The sequence below is a fragment of the Lingula anatina genome, chromosome 6 (assembly GCF_051362555.1).
Source record: "Lingula anatina isolate TDL-2025a chromosome 6, LinAna3.0, whole genome shotgun sequence".
In the NCBI taxonomy this organism is placed as follows: Eukaryota; Metazoa; Brachiopoda; class Lingulata; order Lingulida; family Lingulidae; genus Lingula; species Lingula anatina.
In genome coordinates, this window is record NC_141772.1 from 1,402,564 (window position 1) to 1,427,215 (window position 24,652).

A 24,652-nucleotide genomic window follows, 5' to 3' on the forward strand; every position below is an offset into this window, starting at 1 on the left:
GTTTTCCTCCAGCTCTCTGGTGAAATTAATGTTATGGTTTTGACTGCTGATAAAGTCAGAGAGGGCAGTTACAGCCTGTAAGTGATTCATGTGGCAAACGGTGAACGTGTCATGTACATATCCCAACCAAAGAAGTGGAGGAGTGGGCATGGACCCAAATGCGCTTCACCAAAGTTCTCCATATATAACATTGGTTAAAAATATTGTCCTACCTCCAGTATCATGTGCTTTTATTTATAAATAATCACATCACAGGCGAAAATTGTTATAAATGATGATTTTCATGTACCCCCTCAAATCCGACGTTTCACTGTGATTTTCACAGGGGTAAATAAATGTCCATTAAATTGAAAAGACGCCACCAAATGTCACCAAATTTACACACATTTAGCATTAGGGTGTCCTCGTTAAAGGCATTGTGTCTTATAGCGTCTGTGCCTACCGCGTACTGTAATTATCGTTTCTTTCTCTTTTTCATTTGCTGTATACTATCTTTTGACATTTAAAATTGTGTAAGTTCATTTGTTAAAAAATGAAGCGTATTGACAATTTGATATAATTAAACCCACATAAACTGATAGAATTCCCATTTACCATTACACTCCAGATAAGGCAAAGAGAAATGTAGAAGTGAAAGATACTATGGCAACAACCCTAGGGACAAACGGCTGCTCCGAATGGGATAATTTGTGCATTTTGATTTCTAATTATGCCCTGGTGGCTTTGCAAGATGTTCTTCACAAAGAGCTTCAGACAGTGTATCCCGAACTATTTGACCCAAACACGGGGTTGCTGAAGAAAGTGCTAGGTGATAAAACTGTCAGGGACAAACTCTTTGGATTGCCACCAAGGGTATTAAACCAACACCAGCGAAACCAGCTGTATCCTGGTGGGAATCCCTCCACATCAGTAACTGTTGGTGACTTAGACCTCACACTGATTGTGCTTTTGCTAAGGAACATCACCTCGTTTAGGGCACATTTCTCAGGTCTCAAGTCCAATCTGCTGTCTCTCTTTAGTAAATTCACCAGTGGGGATTATGAACTTGATGTTACCTTACTAGATTACGTACAGAACATTGTAAACCTTAGATTGGCACATGATCAATCTTTTGAAGTCATTAAAGGTATGTATTCAATGCTTTTATATGTTTCCCTGAAATCAGGTTTACAATAAATTGCCTTTATGGTTCACATTTGTCTAAAAGGAACGTGTTTTAATTAATTTCCATTATTCCTCTTGTGATTGGATGAGTAGTTAGTAATGACAGTGTCATCAGCGACATATAGCTGCAAAAAATCCTTTTTAAATATCTTACATCTTGAGACCTCATTCTTTTACAGGAATTCAAGAAAAGGTTCAGATGATTTGTGACTGGGTTCAAGATACGCCCACACTAGAAGAAAATCCAGGTAGGCTAATGTGTATAGTTCAGAAAAAGTTAGAGAACAACCGCCATCTAAGATACAAAGCTTTGAACCATGCATACTGTTATTAAAACAATTCTAAGAATGACAGTTCTAAGTCAAGTTAATCTTTCTGTATTGGATGAAATTTCTACTCCCACTGTGTTACAATAAAAAATTGCAGTTGCGAAAAGTGATGATTATGATTATTTGAGGGAAGGGGGTGAAATATCTAAAGACATTGGGTAAAATTGTTTGGCTTCCCAAATACCAGGGCCTATATCCGGGTGAAAACTGAAGCTCTGATGGATAGATAGCATGCTACACGGTATATTGCTTTATTGAGAATAATATCATGGTTAATCCCCAAAAATTCTACGCACAGTGCATTCGTGCGTAACCTGGTTACGCCCTTGCGCTTTGCGATCATTCACGTGAATCAATGTAAAGCTGGCAATTCATATGAAAGGGTTTTTCTTTGTATGCAAATTGCCATGGTCAGGGTAAGTATGTCGATACAAGTACGTGTATTGTGTACAGCAAAACACATTGATCATATGTTAATTCTGACCGGATGACCCTGTGTTTAGAATGTCCGCCTCCGGATCTGGAGGACGTGGGTTCGACCCCGTCAAGGGACATGCCAGCCCTCCCCAGGGAGGTGAGAGCGACAACTTAGAGTGTGCAATAGGGCCAAAATGACCAGGCTTCCTTTGACTTGTGTTTTAAATAAAATATATATGTATGATTTTAACCCTCGGATCATGCAGCAATACAGCCAAGGGAAAAATAGATATCTTTTTAAAAATGATATTGTAACAAAAGTAGTAATAACACAGTACAAGAAGATCATATAAATCAAAGTGCAGTTTTGTGTACTACGCAAAAAGTGCATTCACCGTGGTAGGCTCTCAAATGGAGTGACCTCCCCCCTCCCTCCCGCCTTTGCATACAGTTATCATTTTCGGAGTGGTTATACCACAAAATATACATGTTATATACCAAAGAACATTTTAACCATTTTCTTTTTAAAGTGGTTTAAGAATGCAATATGTGTTTTCTGCATAATAGTACGTCATTTACAACTCGAATTAAATATTTATGGAATATGCAAGAAAACTACACAGCCCCTTTGGCATTTCAAATAATGACCTTGACACTGGGGTGTGTGTGTGAAATAATCAATCTGTTGTTTAACTTTTGATCACATTGTAAATTTGCACGCAATTCTCTCTTTCATAGTTGTACAGGATTTGCAATTCCACACTGGAGAATTTGATTGCAGTTTAGCAGAGTCCAGAATATGTGATGATCGTCATGTTATCATATCATAATTATATCCATTTAAACGGTGTATATACAAGGGGTACGAAAGTAATGGTTTGATAGCAGTAAAATGATCGACAAGTTAAATTTTTTTCATATTGAAGAATACACAATGGCAAACCATTTTAAATAACAAATTACCAGTTATCGGTGTGTGTGAACTGAAAACGTTACGTGGCGTTGGCATGTGGAGTTTGTGCATGTATTGATGCTATTTCAACAGAATAATTTTCTTTTGCAGGCAAAAAACAAAAAAGTAAACCAGATACCACCTATCAGGTACGCTCAGAACTTTATTCCTTTACTGTGTTCTCAGCACTTATGTCTAAATGATAATGTTAAACATTATGTACGTTAGAACTCTCCTCGTCGTTTTGCCCACTTTTCCAAGATCATATACTAGCATGTTGATGATAAGTCCGTATGTACTAGTGTATTGGACCCTATGCATTTGGACGTGTGCTATATTGCATTGCAGAAGTTCAATCAATGTTATTCTAAAACTTATTTATATTAAGACCGGTCATGTATTTTTGTTGATTTACCCAATTTTTTCATTTGTGTTGTACTGTGATTAAGCTTATATTGACATATCTTATTGAGCTTTTCAAATTATCTTGAAGATAATAACTTATATTTTACCTTATCCCACCAGTCTACTATTGCTTTCTGACTTTTTTCATCTCAAGTAAGGGCACATTAAGCAGGTATAATAATATAATAATAATAATAATGAAAATATAAAATTTCATATGCAGCCTTTTATTTTTAATTCATTAACCGATTTTCAGGCACCTGCAATTAGTCCAACTGCTTGCAGTAGTAAAAACTTTCTGCATTAAATACATGAGTCAAATACGGCGTCTTCCCTGGGACCCCGGGAGGGTGGTGGTGGTGGGGGGGGGGGGTATCCACAGAGGCTCCTGTATACTTGTGCTAGTAATTCATGATGAGTACAGGGACGGATAAAGCAAAATGTTTCAGTTTCAGTTCAGTGAGGTTTATTATTCAACTTTTTATGTTAAATCACCTACCTATATTGTTGTAATTAGCATTTGTGTGGCAATGTTTTATTTAACTTTTATTTGGTTTTGATATACGGTGTACATTATACATGTTTCCACTGAAATATATCTTATTTAGATTTTCATAATAAATGTTGCCTGTCCCTATACTTTTCCAACATTATTTGAAATAAAAACACGGCGCGAGCAAGATAATGCCTTTCATTTCAGTTGAAGGTTGCATTTTGCCTCTTATATTACCTAGCTAAATATAAAACCTTGGATGTGTTATCTATTTTAAGGTGCCTAAAACGAGTCCTGCAGAGTCAAAAAACAAGCAACTAGCCGAATTCTACATCCGTCACTTGAGCGAGATACAGCGTCTTCCGTGGGACCCCGACGACACCGAGCACTTAGATGACGTGTATGTTAACCTGCAGTGGGTAAGAGAGGAAAGGAGACCTGAAGGTGCCAATTTTGTTCCAATCCAGAGCTACACTTCAATGTTTAAAGATACCAAACAAGGAAAAATGCCAAAAAGAATATTGGTCAAAGGAGAAGCAGGCACCGGCAAAACCACATTTACACAAAAGATGGCAACAGACTGGGCAAATGATACACTGGGTTTAAAAGAATGTGATGAAGTATTTTCAAACTTTAAATACCTTTTAATTTTGAATCTGCGTAGGATTCTGCCTCATCAGACACTGAAGGAAGCAATGGAAATGCAAATTCCTTGTTTTGCAGAAAGGAAAGCAGTGATAAATGAAGTCATGCAGGCCCTAGACTATGACAGTGACCATGTTCTATTGGTCTTTGATGGCTATGATGAATATGATATCAACACTTCCAAAGAAATCACAGACATCATTCACCGCAGACGATACCAGGATGTATGCACCATCATCACAACACGTCCTTGGAAGGCAGAACGACTAATGAACCCACGAATAATAGACGGTTTGTATGATATCATTGGGCTGACATTGGACAACATTGCTGAATATATTTCTAAATTCTTTGATGATCAAAAGACATATGACAAGTACCTGAAACTGACGTCAGGCCAGAGATCCTGTTCTAGGAGTCCGGGTGTTTTGAAGTCAATAGGGAAGGGTCTTGTAGGCTACATAGTAGAAAATGAGCTGATGTCTCTGGTGAAGATCCCAATACATCTACTGTTCATCTGTCTCATGTGGCAAGATAAAAAAAGCGATGCCCAGACAGATTCATTGCCAACTTCATATACACTACTATACAAGAAAATAATACAGTTGCTTTTAAGACAAAGATATAACATTAGGAAACAGGATGAAATGGGAGAATCTGCTCGTTTTAGAAAATTTGAAGAACAAACCTTTATCAGCCTTGGAAAACTGGCTTACGACGGGCTGGTGAAACCAGATAGGGGTCTCATATATGATGAAAAGGACCTGCAGACAATCCCTAATGTCAGCGAATTGTACAGATCAGGTCTCCTCAGCATATCAAAGGTACACCACAACCTCGATATTAAATGTGAAGTGACATTTCTGCACAGAACCTTTCAAGAGTTTTTTGCTGCAAAATACCTGGCGTGGACTTTAGATACAGACAACAGCGTTTTAGATATGTTTTTGGAAAGTTTAGACACCCTTGACAAGCTCTATGACATGGACTTAGTGCTGCTATTTTTGTGTGGGCTCTCTTACAGTGCAACTACAGTAGTTTTAAACTGGGCTACACACGTGGCACGGAAGACAATACCTGCATATTCTTTCCCAAAACAAGATTTTTCAGAGAGTCAACTCACATTGGGGTTCGTCATCTGGTGTTTTGGACTCTGCGAAGAACACTGCTGTGTCTACCTTCCCCGGGGAAAACACTTTTACCCTGAGCTAACCTCCTGGTCTGAGAAACTTACAAAGTTTGTACAACTCCGGAAAGAAGGGGCATCCGTTTTAGTTCCAGGTATGTTTAATACCAATAATGATTAAAGGTGCACGTCCATTTTTATAATTCTTGTCTCCAAACATCTGTTTAATGGATTGAAAACACGCTTTTATTGTGAGGAAGTGGCGCAATTACGAAATTCAATTGCTGTTTATGCCGAACATTTGATATACCTCGACATTGTTTAATAGTATATTAATCAGGCGGCTAATTATCATAATTAACGAGGGTAGTGCTCGTTTCGGTGAAATCTGGATGTACAAAGAAGCTGACCCAGCATATTAAAGCCGCTCATCCAGGTACTTATAAATTTCGGCCCTACAGGGGGTATCCAAAGCTGACAATCACCCAATGATCATTCATTGTAGAAAGTTTCATACTTTTATCAACTTTCGCACAATTCTGGTAATTGTTCTCTAAGCTTCAGATTCAACACCCATCAGGTTTTTGTTTTCTAAATTTCTATAAATGGCACATTAATTTGATAATTGACGAGTAGGCATTCGTGGAATAAAAAAAACCTGAAGACAAAAGGAGCTAACTCTCATTTTTCAAAAAGTGGTTTCTAAACCACAGAAGGTCACCGCTTTATTTTCAACATTGAAAGTGGAAGCAACCCAATATGATAATCCTCCTTCATCCTCCAGAAAAATAATGCTATGTAATCCTTAGTCTTCTTTCTATTGTATTTCATCCAATCAGTGGCTTCAAATCCGCCACACACACCTTCATCGATGGTAGGTGTCAGCCAAGTAGTGGAGACTCAGCATCTGAGTCCATCATCAACAGAAGAGGAAATTACACAGACTATATGTACAGAGTCTACTGCTATCAGTGTTGATGTGGGACCCAGAGCAGGTACAGATTTATAATGCGTGTTTGTGTGTAAAAAGGTACAGTGTACAATAAGGTACCAAAGGCTGATTATAAGATGGATCAAATTACTCGCATTTAACAATAAGATTCAGAACTGGAAGAACTTTGATTTGTGCATATTTTACTTGACAACCTGGTTTTAATTATTGCTTTGATTTCAGCTTTGGGTCACAGAACAGAAAAGTACATAGTTTTAACCAAAGACCAGTATCTTTGAAAATCTATTTAATTTTTTTAATTTTAAATTATCTGTGACACTGGTAAAGTGTAAATGTTGGTTGTTCTACTTATACATGTATATATTACTAATGTAATTGTCAATCACATTTCCTCTGGTTCGCGGCATTCCTATGGACCACTGTTCCTTAGGATTAGTAGTCCTAATGGGACCTGTATTCCTGTCATAAATATGGATAGGACTTCTATTCCTGGCGGACCTGCATTCCGTTTACATTAGTCAGCGAAATGGAGGTCTGCCCTTATTTTATGTCCGTCCTTTTATATCACTACGAGGTAAAGGCCAGTGACGTGACTAGTATGCCTTAGTGAGCATATATAATTACTCCGTAAAATCGTCGGTTTGCCAGTTGTCTCTATGCCAGTCTCTCTGGCGTAGGGGTTAGGCAGTACAACAATGTACACCTTGAACAGAATCTTAGAGTAATCTGAAGGGAGTTCGAATCCCTTTAAGACTGAGTTTGCGCTTTTAGAATTTGCGTGATTTTTATGTCTTTGTCATGTTTGCTGGTCATTTTACTTTGCTACGTCAGATGGTTTTGACTGGTTACATATGTCACGCGCTTTCTTGCACTTCTATAAATACGCTCATTTTCTTATACCATACCCTCACTTGACTTTGGACATGTAAGGGACGAACAGCACCCGTACTAGACCCAACATAGATGTTATATTTTAATACCTTCAAGAGGGCACACATCCGATAGGCACAACACCGACACAGAAAGAGTAATTCGAAGAACTAGCAAGTCGAATTATAAAGTAAGCTTTCAATTACAGTTAATTTTCATGATGTTCAAAATACAAATCATTTCCAATATTAGCTTACACACAGACATTCATTCCCAGTAATGTAAGTCCGTCAGACCTATGCTCCCGGAATAAGTGTCCGGGGGACTACAATCTCTGGTATTTAAGGTCCGGGGGACTACAATTTAAGGGATTTTAGGTCTGGGGGACCACTCCCTCTAGGATTTTGGGTCCGAGGACAAATACTTATTATTGCTTTTCTCAGTCAAACTTTACTTACAGAAGAAAGGTTCTGTCATTAATTTTAATTTATTAATATATATAATAGTGTAATAATCATTTCCGATTGAACATGGCAAGCTATTTTATAAAGTAAATAAGAGGAAAGTGAAAGCGTCTCGGATGAAGGACAATGCAGTTCTGGTGATGGTCATGATGATCAACTTTGGCGAATAGTCGTAAGGGACGGAGAGGAAGTAGAGAAAGTTTTGGAAACACTTCATGCATCCCCCATTGGTAAATATTTATTTTAATTATTGATTAAAAATATCAGTTACCACAAAATCAAATTCTTTGTTTTTTATCGTTTATTCCTGACACTGAAAATATTTAAGTGTGTATCAAAAGCGATTACTTTCAATTACTTTGTTTAAAATTTAGGTGGTCATGAAGGTTGGGGCAAAACTCTTGTCAAAGTTGAGAAAAGTTTTTTTTTGGCCCAACATAGTTGACGATATTAAAAAATTCCTCTAAAAATGTGACATATGTCAACGAGTGAACAAACAAACAAAAAAAAAAAAAAAAAAAAAAGAAAAAAAAAAAAAAAAAAAAAAAAAAAAACGGCTGTCCACCGCTTAACCCCATAGCCGTGCATAAGCCTGAGGCGTGGAGGATGGTAAACAAGACATACCTATTCATCTAATAATCTAGTCATTTTTATCAGTAACATTGATATAGAAAAAATCATATTTTTATCACTATACCTTTTAAAGATATAAATCTTAAGATTTGGAAATCAGATGTCTTTAATTTTGCAGTTATTTAAACAATTAAATTCTACAAATTTAGAGTTAAATCAAAAATGAAATATTGTTTTTTTAATTTTTATAGATTGGCATTGAACCCATGCCTCAGACCAAAACGGGCAATGCATATGCATGCACTGTTATGTGCTATTATAGCAAACTGGCCCAGGCACGCGCATTGCCCAGTAAGGAGGCGACAGGTGTGGCCAGTTTTCTTTTGGAACTGTTTTTACGTAAGTGTCGCATTTTAGGCATATTAAGATTGATTCATAAACATCGATTGATTGCACCATTATATGTGTAAGTTATTGATTTATATAATTAACTAAAATAATACTTACTTCATGTCATATGTCATTATAAAGTAATATATCCGCAAAATCTCATACAGAGTGAGTTGTTAACTGAACAATCATGATCAAGTGTTTTTTTTTCGGCTTAGGATTTCCCAAGGAAATGTGAACTGACCAGGGAAGGGAGTTTAACAACAATTGGTTACATTCCATAACCACATCCCTCAAAATTAAACACAAGAGAACCACAGCTTACCATCCTCAATGCAATGGTCCCACTGGTATGTTTTATTGATATTCTTTAATAAACACATTTTATACATGTTTGTAATGCCATATATTGTCACTTATTTTAGCCCACAATTTAGGTAAGGGTTAGATTGGCCATTTTATATAATACAGGTACATACTTTATCATGCCTTCTATACAAGTTTTCAGTTTGGTGAGATGAGTGAATGTTCTTCTATAACATTTATGTATTGGATGAATTTTATGATTTATCCTTTTTTCCAGAACGTTTTAACCAAACCATGAAGGACATGCTGTTAAAGTATACCAGGATGATCACCACTGGGACGAAGTTTTGGGGGATGTTGTCTTTGCGTATAATACGTCCATCCATGCATCGACTCGGTTTTCCCCTTTTTATCTGATGTTTGGGAGATAAAGAGGAATTTTTAATTTTCTTCACCATAAATATTGAATTATTTGGCGTTTTGTTAAAGATTATATCCACATATTTTTTTCAATGATGTAAGTAATATTGAACAGTGTCGTCTTTTTATTATAGGTTATCTCGGATGGATATAATAAATAAAATTTAAGGAAAGGGTAACTGTACATAGAATTAAAATTTATTTTGGCTCTAGAGAACCTGAGCTACCAACAACAGATGTGTGCATAAGTGATGGAGAAGAGGGTAAGGAAGTGCCAGGGCCAAGTGGCATAAATGTGCCGACTGTTTCTGATTGTCAAAAAGAAGTGGAAAACCCAGCAGGCATAGTTGCGTTGGATCAATGTTGAAAACAGGTTGATACGTTGAATTGCCGTTGATCTACCTAAATTCAAAGTAAAACAACGTTGATCCAGCCACGTCGAAACACCGTCATAATGTGACGTTGACTCAACGTTGTATTTTGGTCAATGACACAACCTTGCAGTTATGGATTATGATTTAAAATATTAATTATTGAAAACGTGATACTTTGTTAATCAATACTGTAACTAAATTTATCAATATAATAACAAAATGGTTTTAAAGTAAAATTGATAGTTGTTTTATGTCTTTAGTTAACTAGTGAATTTTCTTAACTTGTTATTCAGAAATACATTCCAATAAACTTAATTCCTTGCAAGGTCAGCTAGGATGAATAAGTTGCTGTAAATGTGATGGAGTTCGATAGACAGGGTGAGGTGACTGTGACTTTGTTATATATATATATATATATATATATATATATATATATATATATATATATATATATATATATATATATATTAAAAGTAAAAACGTTTTTTCCTGTTCGAGTAATATTATATATAAATAAAAGAAAAAAAGAACAAAAGAACAGCAACTATTTTTGCCCCGACCGGTTTCTTTCTTTCTTCAGGGGGTTTTGTTTATTTGTTACTAGGTGATGTCATAAAGGCTAAAATGTGACGTCTGTAACAATGGGTGTTTAATTGTTACTTTTACCAATGCTTTTATCTATTCAATGTAGGTTTATACTTATTAATGAATAGATTTTCTTTCATTTCCATTTCTGTTTGGGTTGTTTCCCTAGTGAATTTATAAAATGGGAATACCGTGAAGTCCTTGTTTTTGTTCATAGGGCATTCCCTAATATGCCCACTCACAGACGTGCACTGATATTTAGGTTGTCTTATTTGTTGTCTGTGAACGGTCATTCTATGTCGGAGAGTGTCTCCAGTTTGTCCTATATAGTTCTCACCGCATCCACTGCAAGTTAAAACATAAATTAAACTTGAGCTAGTGCAGGTGAATGGGTGTTTAATTCTAAAAGTAAGTCCATTTTTAAATGTTAGATGGCTCCCCTCTTTAATTAGTGGGCAGGTGCCACACCTGGGTACCTCACATTTCTGTACTCGTATTGTTGAGGTTTCCACATTTGTCCTGGAATTGTTCTCAAATTTTGCTTTTGTTAAAATTTGCTTTAATGATGGACTTTGTCTCTTACTCTTTATAATCTGCATTTCGGTTAGTATCTCATTCATTTTGTCATCTTGTTTTACCAAAGGTAAGTTTCCAAATATGACATTGTGTACTTCCGGATTTTTTGGATTATATGTTGATATGTATGGTATGGCTTTCTTTTTAATTTTGTCTTTGGTGGTCCTCAGGTCGTTCTTCGGTATCTGTTTTGCCTTTTTAATCCCATTTTGTATCAGTTGTCTTGGGTATTGTCTCCTTAATAGGAATCCTTCCAGCTCTTTGAGCCTTTGTTTTAATATGGTTTCATTTGAGACAATTGTGCATAGTCTTCGAGCTAGATTGTATGGTATGTTGTGCTTAATGTGTCTGGGATGACACGAGTTAAAAGGGAGATATTGTTTTGTGTCTGTTGTTTTGTAATACACATCTGTCTCATTGGTAAAAGTAACAATTAAACACCCATTGTTACAGACGTCACATTTTAGCCTTTATGATATCACCTAGTAACAAATAAACAAAACCCCCTGAAGAGAGAAAGAAACCGTTCAGGGCAAAAAAAGTTGCTGTTCTTTTGTTCTTTTTATTATATATATATATATATATATATATATATATATATATATATATATATATATATATATAAACCTTGGAAATTTTAACTTAAAGGGATAATAACTCTTTGTTTTGGCCAAAAAATGAATTTTCCTGGAGTAAACAGCAATTTCCCCATACTTAATTATGGTTAATGAATCCATTTTTACATTTAAAGTTAGTCCCTGTGTTTTTTTTTTGTAAAAAGTTTGGCTTTTTGTTAAAATCTCTTAAGAGATTATAACTGAGTAGAGCTATCGATGGAGGTCACGTGATCTGAAGACAAGCTCAGACATCAGAATAATAGCTATAACTGCCGTTTTTTGAGTTGTTCACAATGTTTTTATTGTGAAATATAGCTATCACACGAAGAGTTATTATCCCCTAATTTCCCGCTGGGTGGGATTGATATAACATTGTTATCTGAGGTTGACACAACTTTCAAATCCAACGTTTATCCAATGTGTTCTCAACGTTATTGTTCAACGTTGTTTCAACGTTAAAACAACATAATTTGCTCGCTGGGAAAAAGGGGTGGACACTATGAACAAGACAGTGGGAGAGGCAGCACTGAAAATATAAGAAAGGCACAACAAGAGCAAAAAAAAAGAAAAAAAAAAAAGAGATATGATGCTCGCCATTCTACAAATGAGGTAATACATTTCAGTGAGTGATCACTGCGTTTATTTTCTTTTTAATATATGTATATACATTACCAATAAAACTTTTCTTTCACATATTACGACCGTTATAAGTACACCGTTTGCCTGAGGTTATGTATGCTTATTTTTTGCTCAATTTCCATTTTTATAAATTTTAATTCATCATCATCATTTATCATCATTTAGAGCCTATAGTGTTCCACTGTTGGACAAAGGCCTCAGCATCCTTTTTCCATTGTTTCCTATCCTGAGCCTCAGATTTCCAGTTTGGCCAAGGTTTCTTCTTCTAAGACTTCCAGTAGTCATCTAATTCATCCCTCCATCGTTTGACCGGCCTTCCTCTTTTTCTTTGTCCATACCTTGGGGTCCACTCTGTAAGCCTGATTGTCCACCTACTGTCCTTCATTCTTTTGACATGTCCTGCCCACCTCCATTTCATTTCTTTAACTGTGAGCAGTACGTAACCATGCATTCGTTTTCCGCTCTCTTGGACTGATGTTCAACATAATCCTTTCCACCTTTCTCTGAGCTACTTGTAGCTTGTGTTCCATGGAGGCATCCAGTGTCCAGGTCTCTGAACCATAGGTGATTGCCGGCAGCACACAAGCATTGAACACTTTCTTTTTCAGGCAGGTAGGAAGGTTGCTCTTGAAGATGTCATTGTGCTTCCCATATGCTGCCCATCCTGCTTTTATCCTTCGTTGGATTTCTTTCTCCAGTGTTCGGTCACTAAGGCTGAACCGTTGCCCAAGTTATATATACTCCTCTACTGCTTCTATCTCTTTGGTGTTGACCTTCACTGTGCAAGGGGTGGTTAGTGGTCCAAACATCACCTTTGTCTTGCTGGTGTTCATCTTTAGCCCACTTTTTGCGCTTTTAATTTTAATTAAATTATTATCAATTATGTCAAAAAGGCTTATCATAATTAAATCTATTACACAGGTTTTTACCTTAGGTACAAAGGTTCTAAAACACAATCTAAGAAGATCAGACAGAAAAGGTGGAAAGCAGGAAGATCCCTGGCTAGGGCCTTATGTAATAAAAGGAATATCACAAACTGGAGCGTACATCTTGCAAATAGAAGGAGGATGCACCCTTTAAGGTGCAGTCAGCGGCTCGAATTTGAAAATTTATCTGACAAATGAATGGGCCTACTTAAATGAAAATAAATTTATAACAACTTCTTATTTGTGTTATTTTTCAGTATTAATTTTTGTTTTTTCATTCAGTTTGTGAACATCAAAATAATAAAGGTAACGGCAAAGGTCACTTTAATACATATATATTATTATTAATTATATGTAACATATATTTAAGTGCGAGATAAAAGTCAAATCGGACATAATGTCCTCGTATATATCAGGAAAACAGGTCCCATCCGGACTTGCATTCCTTGCAATGGGACTTACATTCCTTGTAAACTGATGTCCCACGGACGTTAATTCCTAGTAACGTATGTTCTAGGACATCCGTTCCTAGAAAAGCTAGACCAAGGATTTGCATTCCCAGGACTTGCATTACTAGGACTACAATTCCGTTCACACCGGGCAAGTTACAATATATTCCTCGTCTACAGACGACGGTCGTAAAGGTGTTGGTCAACTTGGCAAGATTGTGTTGAAATACTGCCAAAGTGCTGTCGGGCTAATAGTTACACTGCCGGTGGCCCATTAAAGGTTCACGGATGCTAGTCTTAATTCGACTTGTATGGTTTTTCATTTTTGGACATTTTTCACAATAGCGTTTTTCACTGTGGAAAAGCTCAGCTTAGTAGCTATAATGAGCCATTAACGATTGTATTTATTTATTTTTGTTTTGTTTTTGTAGATGCCATTGAAACGGCTTGCTATTCATTTCCACGGAAACCTGGGGTTATGACCGTTTTCCCAGCATACAAAGCAAATGGACAGCATCCACCATTCATTGCAGTGCTAGTGAGCATAGAATTCTGTGAAGATAAGATGGCAGAACATGATGGATTTGCTGTTAATTACTATTCATGGGACCTGCCAGATATGGAAGCCCAGAAGGCCTTCTTTTCAAAAGCAGCTGAAGACAACCCGATTCCACCCAGAACATCTATTGAAATTGGACAGGCCATACAAAAGTCTTCAGAACATCTTTTTAAAAACCACAGAAATCTGACAATAATTTCGGCATCTCCTGTTAAAGCGCAAGGAGGTGAAATAACATGTAAACCATGTATAGTATTATATTGTCGCGCAAAAGGTGTGGTCCCATTGGGTGATTCCCTGTTTCCAAAGTTAATTGAAGGTATTCCAGTAGATGTACGCGAAGGATTTGTTTCCTTGTCCATGCATAATAGTAGCCCACAAACCCCACAAAATGTGCACTTTGGCCAAAATACTACATTTTACTGTAACCCATTGAGGATGGGATGCAGTGTTGGACTGACAAAATCGAGTTTTACGGGTACCTTGGGAATGTTCGTACAACATGAGGGGACACCATGTTTCCTCACATGCTCCCATGTATTAGGCATCCCACCACCTGCCATAGAGGCTGAGGTCTGCCAACCGTCTGATGCAGATGTAAGGACAAACAACTACAACAAGCAAGATATTGCATCTAAAGCCAAAAGCAAAGTGTGTGGTGTAGTCAAAAAAGTTTACTTTGACAATTTTGAATATAATGGTAAAGAATATGGCATTGATGCAGCTCTTATCGAAGTCAAGCATAGAGATATCCATGCTGTACCAGCAGGGTTAACGCCTGAAACATTGCAAAATCTTAATCTTAGTGAAGATGAATTGTCCTTTAACAATGCGGAATGCATTGAACCAATGAACAATGAAACCAATACAGTTTTAAGCCCCAATGTAGTTGTGTACAAATGTGGTAGGACTGGTCTCACCCGTGGTTGTGTCAGTTTTGAAGGAGGCACTGCTTTCCAAACAAAAACTATAAAATTTAAGAAGGAGCAACCAGGTGGTACATTTACATATCTTGAAAAAGAATTTCGAAATGTGGTCGAGGTGCGTGGTGTTGACTGCGTGTTTTCTGACGAGGGAGACTCTGGCGCTGCAGTATTCCTGTTAAAGGGACCAGATAGACATAAAAGCCCTCATCCAGTGGGAATGGTGGTGGCAAAGACCTCTTATCATTCTACTTTGATGTCACCCATTTGGCCAATTTTTGAATGTTTTAACATCAAACTGGCAAGAATAGAGGAGGGAATGGAATGTGAGTGACATGGTTGAACCATAAAACAACATGGTAAAATGTGTAGACCATACCATAATTATGGTTAAATTTAGACTTTATTTAATACTCATATTACCAATAATGATGTAGTTTTTGGCAGCAATACGTACATATAGACTTCGTTGACATAAAATTCTGAAAAGAAAAACGAGTTTTGTCAGAAGGTATATTTTTAAAAACGTTGTTTTATTGAAATGAAAAAAGTGAAAGTGATATATCTTAAAATAGTTCAATGGATTATAAATTGAGGTGCCTGAAATTGGTTGATAACTGTGTTCAGCATGATGTCCCTTGTTAGTGGTGAGATTTATAAGTGACATACATGCGTACATAAATATAATAGACGAAGGCAACTTCACTGTGATGAGAACAGTAAGTGTTGCTTGGAATTGGTTTTATCCTATTTTTATTGCACTATTATATATACATGTATGCTAGCATTATTATTATTATTATTATTATTATTATTATTATTATTAAATTTAACAAAAATGTTAATCCAGTGTGTAAATGAGCATGCATACTGATGGATGAATTATGGGTATTTAAATAGAGGCTTTAACTCGACTAATGGTAAAACAAGTTTTGTCAGAAGGTTTCTAAGTTATTTTAATGTGGTGAAAAAGTGAAACAACTAAAATTGATTCAATGGATTATCGAAAATGAGGTATATGAAATGTGCAGTTGATTACTGCAATTCGGCATGATATCCACTTTGGGGTTTAGAAGTGACAGTTCATGTAACATTGGCTGTCTTAAATCCGTATTTTTTCATTTCATTCATATGTGCTTTTTTATCAGTTATATCCGTTTTTTAAGTACATTAATCCTTAAATAGTATTGTTCAAACGCACCCACATGTATAAAGGATAACGTATTATTCGCGGAAATTTAACCTTATTTACAATGTATAATCATACTGAAAGTCAGTCTATGTTCGGGTCTATTTACTGAGCTTGATTTGAGGGAATATACTACCTGCATATTGTGTGAATTATACGCAGTATGTGCCTCCTTTATTACATGTATGGGAAGATACTGGGCTTAAACCTTAAACAGGTAAAAAGTAAATGTATTTACATACACTGTATATAAATATGAAACTGCAAGTCGATATTTTTATTTTATTTTATCTTATAATATTAATATGTTTTTATTATCATTAGTCACAAAATATGGTTTATATCTTAAAACGTTTGACATAATTCATACCTGTATATACAATATTTTGGTAGGGGAAAGGCGGCGTGTAGTCCTAGGAAAGAAAGTCTGGGTTCCCATATGATAAGTAAAGGTTAGTTGTTAGTTGGGGGTATTGGAGTTAGAATAATTGGACAAATGTCACCTGTACAAAGTAACGGGAAACGGACTACGGTTCCTAACGAACTTATCTTATTTTTATTGCTCTATCATACATACTTGTATGCTATCATCATCATCATCATCATTATTATTATTATTATTATTATTCACAAAAATGTTAATCCAGCGTGTAAATGAGCATGCATACTGATGGATGAATTATGGGTATTTAAATAGAGGCTTTAACTCGACTAATGGTAAAACAAGTTTTGTCAGAAGGTTTCCAAGTTGCTTTAATGTGGTGAAAAAGTGAAACAACTAAAAATGATTCAATGGATTATCGAAAATGAGGTATATGAAATGTGCAGTCGATTACTGCAATTCGGCATGATATCCACTTTGGGGTTTAGAAGTGACAGTTCATGTAACATTGGCTGTCTTAGATCCGTATTTTTTTCATTTCATGCATATGTGCTTTTTTATCAGTTATATCCGTTTTTTAAGTGCATCAATCCTTAAATAGTATTGTTCAAACGCACCCACATGTATAAAGGATAACGTATTATTCGCGGAAATTTAACCTTATTTACAATGTATAATCATACTAAAAGTCAGTCTATTTTCGGGTCTATTTACTGAGCCTAACTTGAGGGATAATACTACCTGCATATTGTGTGAATCATACTCAGTCTGTGCCTCTTTTATTACCTGTATGGAACGATATTGGGCTACTTTAAACAGGTAAAAAGTAAATGTATTTACATACACTTTATATAAATATGAAATAGCATGTCGATATTGATATTTTTATTATATCTTATAATTTCAATATGTTTTTTTTTAATTCAACCATGATCAGAAGTTTGTATATATCTTATAAGTTTGACATTTATCTTACCTGTTCATACAACATTTTGCCAAGGGAAGGGCAGCATAAGGATACAGATGATGTAATTAATATACGAGGGCACCTTAACTGTGATATGTACAGGAAATGTTGTTTGGGATTGGTTTTAACTTTTTTCATTACTCTATCTTATTTACATGCCTTTTATTATTATTATTGTTATATTTAAAAAAACATTAACACGGTGTTTAAATGAACATATGAATTATGATGAATTATGAATATTTTAATGAAGGCTTAAACTCGACCAATGGCAGTGTGTGAAAATTTTAGTGTGTTGGTAAAAAAAATGTACGGTAAAGAAGTTCTATATTACTTTGCGTGTCAGAACTATTTAGATTAAATATGGTTTCTTAAGAATATGTGTTAGCCAAAATCAGACTGAAGTGAGCGTATATTTTTATTTCAAAAAAGTTGTTGATGTCATACTATTATGTATATCTACCTGTATGTACACTTTTCGCTTCCAGGTAAGTAATTGTCACTGTGCTGATGATGTATTGAGCACAGGCTATGGAGTGAAAGTGCCTTTTTGGTTTCTTAGCGATTTTTATTACATGAGCTCGTATCGATAAAAAAATTAACGGCAAATAGTATTTGTTAAGATTTGACCACCAGTAACGTGAAAATTAACACTTAATTTCAGTGGCCCCTTATTTAATAATACCATTTTTAAATATGTTATCAAAATCTTAGGCACCAGATCCTTATTTAATCTTTGTCAATCACTCACAAATTTTGGCGATATTATCTGCAGCTGTTATGGAGTTATTCACTGCACCAATTGTTATTTCACCCGATTTTGAACATTGAGGTTTTTGTTACAAACTTAAGTGTACACGAATACTATCACAATGAAGAATTACATGTATAATCTCACAACTCTTATTTAGAACTTGTATTCACCTATGTGTGTTTGTTCTTATCAGTGTTGTCATTAACCCAAGAGTTGTTGTTTTCACATATCTGTTTAGTATCTGTACTATTGTGCTTTAATATTCCTATATTATAAATCTTTATTAGGTTTGAACATTGACGTTTTCGAATATATCAAATCGCATAATTCTTTAAGGATCTAATGTTGTCTTATTTTTGCTTTTTATTTTTTATTCATTTTAGAAAAAAACGTTTATTGAATGATAGGAATGTTTTAGTGACTGCTTAAACTTGATACACAGCAGAACATTAAATTTTAGTATGTTAATGAAATATATTGTGAAATAAATTTTATGTGGCTTTATGTGTTTGTACTGGATATATTGATTTGGAAACTCCATCAGTTCCCAATTACGAGGGATTGCTATTTTGACGCTTTCTGGCTATTAACATGCATTAAATGTTTCTTTTAAAAAGAGAAAAGTAAAATAAAATTAAGTGATTCTGTCAATAGCAATAAACACTTATTTTTAGCGTGTTACACGTAATTATCATTATTGTACCCATGTATGTCCATGCTCAGAGGAAATGGACATTTCTTCCACAGAGTATCCAACACAACTATAAACTAGACTGCAACTGGCTAAAGCCAGTGGCGGAGGATTCCCCTGCAAAATAGGTGTGGAAATGCTCTTACAAGGTCATGTGAAGGTCATGGGTTAAATTTGACCCCATTTTCTGAAAGGGCATGTGCGAATTGTGGGGGGGGGGGTCAACAAAACATCACTTTAGCCCACTTCAATATTTCTCCATGAAATAGCCAAATGATCTTGAAAATATGGGGCAAGGTCAAATCTGACATTTGATTTGGGGGTTTTGGGTATATGTGTGGGGTAGTTTACTAAGCATGCTTTGACCAAAAACCAGTGTTTCATGGAGAAATTGAGAAAGTCACTATTTCTTTGAAATAATTAATATTTAAAAATCTATATTAAAAAATCTAATCAGTCAAGTGTCAATATTATTAGCGACTGCACTGGCTAGATATCTGGGGCAACTTTTTACATCATCTTTGTGGCTCTGTGACATCTGGTTTACCCCCTGCCGAATGCCAACCACTTAGAGCATATCGTGCAATAAGTTGACCTTGACCTGACCTACTTTTCTTAAAATTAGGTCATATGATATAGAATCATTGTGTGACCTCAACTTTGAAAGGATTTGTCAAAATGTTGAAAATTCTAGGAGATATTGCATTTTGAAATTTGCAAAATTTTCACTTTAAAAGGCTTTGTGACCTTGAAAATTAGGTCAAGGTAAAAAAAAATGGATGGACCGGAATAACTTTTCATAGGCTATCAGTATGAATTTTTTCAGAATTTTAGAAAGAAATTTTTTGACGAAAAATAATAATAACTAGACTGCAACTGGCTAAAGCCAGTGGCGGAGGATTCCCCTGCAGAATAGGTGTGGAAATGCTTTTACAAGGTCATGTGAAGGTCATGGGTTAAATTTGACCCCATATTCTGAAAGAGCATGTGCGAATTGGGGGGGGGGTCAACAAAACATCACTTTTAGCCCACTTCAATATTTCTCCATGAAATAGCCAAATGACCTTGAAAATGAGGGTCAAGGTCAAATTTGACATTTGATTTGGGGTTTTTGGGTATATGTTTGGGACAGTTTACTATAGCATGCTTTGACCAAAAACCAGTGTTTCATGGAGAAACTGCCAATCTCAAGATTTCTGCAATGTCATAAATATTTAAAAATCTATATTAAAAAAAGTAGTTAAGCAGTCGCTACCAAAGTATGGCTAACCTTAGATAAATATATAGGGCATCATTTGCCACTATGATTGAGGCTCTGGGCCTGAGAAATTGGGATATCTGCACCTCTCACAAGCATGTGTTAATTATAACATCCCTATCCTCCAACAGATGGTGTCCTTGAAGTACATTAACATACTACCGGAATGTGTGGTATCACCGAAAGTTCCACCTATACTGGGAAAACTGCCTGGTATACGTCACGATTTGATTTGTATAAATCTTTACTCATATCTCGGTGTTGAGGGTGTAAAACTTCTGTCGAGTAATCTTCATCATGTACCAGTATTGGAAGAACTGGTGCTGGAACGGGTATTCAAGAAAGGAATCATTTTTAGTTCTCACTTGCAGGGACTTAGTGCAAATATGTTCGAATACTATAAAATTGATGCGATAGAAGATGATAAAGACGTGTATCAAGCTGTACTTGAACTGAGCTATGGTGTCAAACACACCACCAAATTGAAATACTTCTCAATCAACCGCAATCAGTTGGGTCGGTACCATGGTATCACCAGTCCACTCACAGCGTTAGTACGGTCCCTCAGAACAGTGTCCAAAAAGACCAGAATGAGGATTGGAATGAGAGATAATGACCTTGGCAGAGTTGACCGCCTCAATGAGCTAATAAAGAGCATTAAGAGCACCTTCAAGTATGTTTGCAGTTGGGGCATAACGTTTAATGGTATTACATATGATGACCTACTAGTACAGATGTCCGACTTCGACAAATGTGCAGTGGGTGCTGATTGGTGATTACCCGCAAGAAAACGCAGTAGATACTCCAGCGCAGTAGACTACTGCAATCATACCGCAAACCTCAGTAGACAACTGCAATCATACTGCAAACATGCTTCAAATCTGCTTCGATTTGGGAGCTAATTAGCATATTTGAAACATGCTTCTATCATGCTGCTAATCTACTGCGTTAATGCTCCTCTCTGTACAAACCTTTGTACTTTTTGGAGTAGAATTGCAGTAGGCTATGCTGCATTTCTACTGCAAATATGCTCCACACCACTACTGCGTTAATGCTTTTTTGCTACTTCGATACTGCATTTTCGCATTTCTCGCGGGTAGAATAGAACTTAATGACCTTCTTCTTCTCGAATTGTCTTTATTTATCAATTATTAAGCACGCATGACTGAAATTGAATAAAAGGTATATTATCACGTACAAGTATCCAGAAATAATAGCCTTATATAATAACCTTGATACAGTAATACCTTGACCTGTATTAACGTTTAGTGTTCTTTCCTCATAAGTCTGATTATTAATCAATTATTATGCAGGCATGTCTAAAGTAAATTAAAATATGTATAATCACATCCTGAAATAATTGTCTTATGTAATAACCTTGATAATACCTTGACCTGTATTAACGTTTGGTGTTCTTTCCTGATAGGATCAGTCAGAGGGTGGCAAGGTGGGGCCAACAGATTTCAACCAAATTTAGTGTACGGTTACACACATAGAAGAAGGCAATAACCCTTAAAGAAATCATTAGATTTAGCAATAATCTTCTCATTTATCCTCGCCTTTGGGCTATTTAAAACAGTTAATTAAGATATTTTCTTCATCTTTTGGTGTGTTGCATTTCTTATAGGGTTAGTTTATGTTTTTATTTATTTATTTATTTATTTATTTATTTATTTATTTATTTATTTATTTATTGATTTATGTTTTTATTTATTTATTTATTTTTGAAAAAGAAAGAATGAAAGAGAAATAGAAAAAGAGCACTAGCGAAAAAAATTAGCTAATTGTCTTGGTATACATGAACAAGGTAATCAGTGATTTTCTGATGCTGAAGGGCCACCACGTAGAGGTTGTATTTCAAAATTCCCAGTGATTTCTGGGATTACGTATATTATTTAGACCATGGGTGCTATCATCATTTTTAATTTTCCAACTGAGCATAATCGTGGATGTTTCATTCCTGCATATAAGTCAAAGTTTAATGAAAGTTAAAAACTTGATATAAACATCATGACTCAACTCCCCATATTACATCCTTGATACAACTATATACACATTTATTCTAACTGAATATTGCAGAGTCGAAACTACACTGACACAAGCCAGCTTATTTAAAATATTTTTTTAAAAATAAAATTTTTGATTTGCGCAATGAATTTCCTCGTGTGAGAGTTGTGGAATAAGGGTTCATTCCCATTGAAACTAAAGGTCTGCGTAGAATGATCCAGCTCCGCGGGATCTCTTGCTGAATGCAATCAGTTGAACACGCCTCCACTTGTTTCCAATAATCACCAGCTTTTCTGTATTCTATTCAACAGAAGGAGGTGTGTTAATCTGCTGATTTGATAGCATTCAACCAGAGTCCCTGCGGAGTTGAATCGATCTAAGTAGACTGATACATGTAGTTTCTATAGGATTGAACCCTGAGAAACCCCTTTGTTTCCCGGCAAGTACGTGCAAAAAGATAATAATCTATACCCATGTAGAGTTGTCGACCTACTGTTGACAGTAAGATACTGCTCTCACTGCGGTTACTTAATAACATGACTTTATTACTAACAGAACTCTACCGACCACCGTCTAATGGATATTACAGCTTCCATACACAGCACCACTGCTGTATACACATATAGTATACATACACTTACAGCCAGACGGTTGTGTTTCCAACCACAACGGGTTTCAAATTAAATGATGTATTCATTGATAACATATCCAACTAATTAAATACTATATCATATATTCAAGGGTGCAAGCGGCAGTACAGTACCAGGTACATGTAGTCGCAGTAAGCACGGCAGGTATCTAAATGAGCAGTAATCCTCTGCTAGCAATAATTGTCACAGAGAAGTGCCCCTATTCCATACTGACTACGAATTCCACGAACTGCCACGAATCGGTAATTTTTAGAAATCAAGAGAAATCGTGGAATTTTGCTTATTTTTGGCAGAAATCTTGTCCCCGCTCGGGCTTCATTTCCAAAATTTATGTTCAACATATAGCAACCATAGTATTTGCCCTAGAACTGAAATATGGACATCACCTAGTGATAAATAGAAGACAAGTTCGAATTTTTTTGTGCCGAGTTCAGGATCTCTCAAGTATTGCAAGAACTGATTGAGGATAAAAAGAATCAGAGCTTAAATAATCCATCACAATTAAACAAAGAACCCTGGGATCTATCAAGTAAGAGACGCGACGGCGCCTCTTAGGATGCTTTAGCGCAAGTACTCGTGACCCTTGCCCCGTCTCTTAAAGCTAAGTAAAATTTCAGTAGTGTCATATAGGTATATGTTTTATTTTAATAGCATAAGTAATGGCCACATTAAAAAAGGATGGGGGTTGACTGGAGAAAAATAGCAGTGGGAATAAAGCTGGTTGGACATATGCGACTCGTTGTTTGCCTCTACTCGATAGACGAACAGAATATTGAACCTTACGCAGTGTGTAATGACAGAGAGATCTCTGTAATTGCCCTCAGTTGTTTACTTCTGAAAACCACTAGAGCAAACAGTGAAATTTAGTACAATTGAGAACTATGATTTAGCTAGTCAAAATTCTAATTTCAAGAGGGGGATATTGGTGTGACATATTTTTCAGACAGCTGTAATAGGTGTCGGTGTACAGTGGTAATAGCTAGTCCACTATAAGTGCAACATACAAGTCTCAAAGCTGGCTGGAAACCCTTTAAAACTTTTAGTTGTTTGTTTGTTTACATTGTATATAATGGAGTACTATCTTGAGTTTAAATAACTATGAATATTCTTATTTTTATCATTACTAATACTATCCGACTGTGCTATTATGTCAATGTATTTATACAACTCTTCATGGATTGCCAAATCATTTAATTAGAGATCATTATAATTCCATAGTTTTTAATATATATATATATATATATATATATATATATATATATATATATATATATATATATACATATATATGAAGGGATTTTTAAGTCTTTTTTTTACTTTATTTTCGTGTTATGTACGATTCACCTTCCTTTTCGAAGAATTCACCGCACATGACAAAACATGGTTTCTAATTGGATCACCAAGATCAACAGGTTGTCAGCTTGTTATCGACTTGTTAAGGGGTAAATTAGCTGTCTGGCGGGAGAAGTGCGCACGGTACCCGTGGGTGACGTGCTACGAAATCATTAGTGCTATATATGTATGGTGATAACAAGTTTTCTGTGAAGAAAAATGTCGGAAATATCTCAAACTTTTGACGCGTGTTTACCTACTACTTGTA

The 24,652-nt window shown here is 35.7% G+C and overlaps 2 protein-coding genes across 2 annotated transcripts; both read left to right on the forward strand.

The window, feature by feature from the left end:
- Positions 1-619: 619 nt before the first annotated feature.
- Positions 620-6,761, forward strand: LOC106157810 (uncharacterized). The gene is made up of 6 exons (XM_087015092.1): positions 620-1,126; positions 1,344-1,412; positions 2,974-3,011; positions 4,039-5,686; positions 6,371-6,526; positions 6,706-6,761. The coding sequence occupies exons 1-6, from the start codon at positions 643-645 to the stop codon at positions 6,759-6,761; spliced, it is 2,451 nt and encodes an 816-aa protein (XP_086871218.1). The 5' UTR covers positions 620-642.
- A 1,436-nt stretch (positions 6,762-8,197) lies between these two features.
- On the forward strand, positions 8,198-15,971 carry LOC147760967 (uncharacterized). The gene is made up of 4 exons (XM_087015093.1): positions 8,198-8,203; positions 8,642-8,789; positions 9,364-9,453; positions 14,104-15,971. The coding sequence occupies exons 1-4, from the start codon at positions 8,198-8,200 to the stop codon at positions 15,486-15,488; spliced, it is 1,629 nt and encodes a 542-aa protein (XP_086871219.1). The 3' UTR covers positions 15,489-15,971.
- Positions 15,972-24,652: the final 8,681 nt, after the last annotated feature.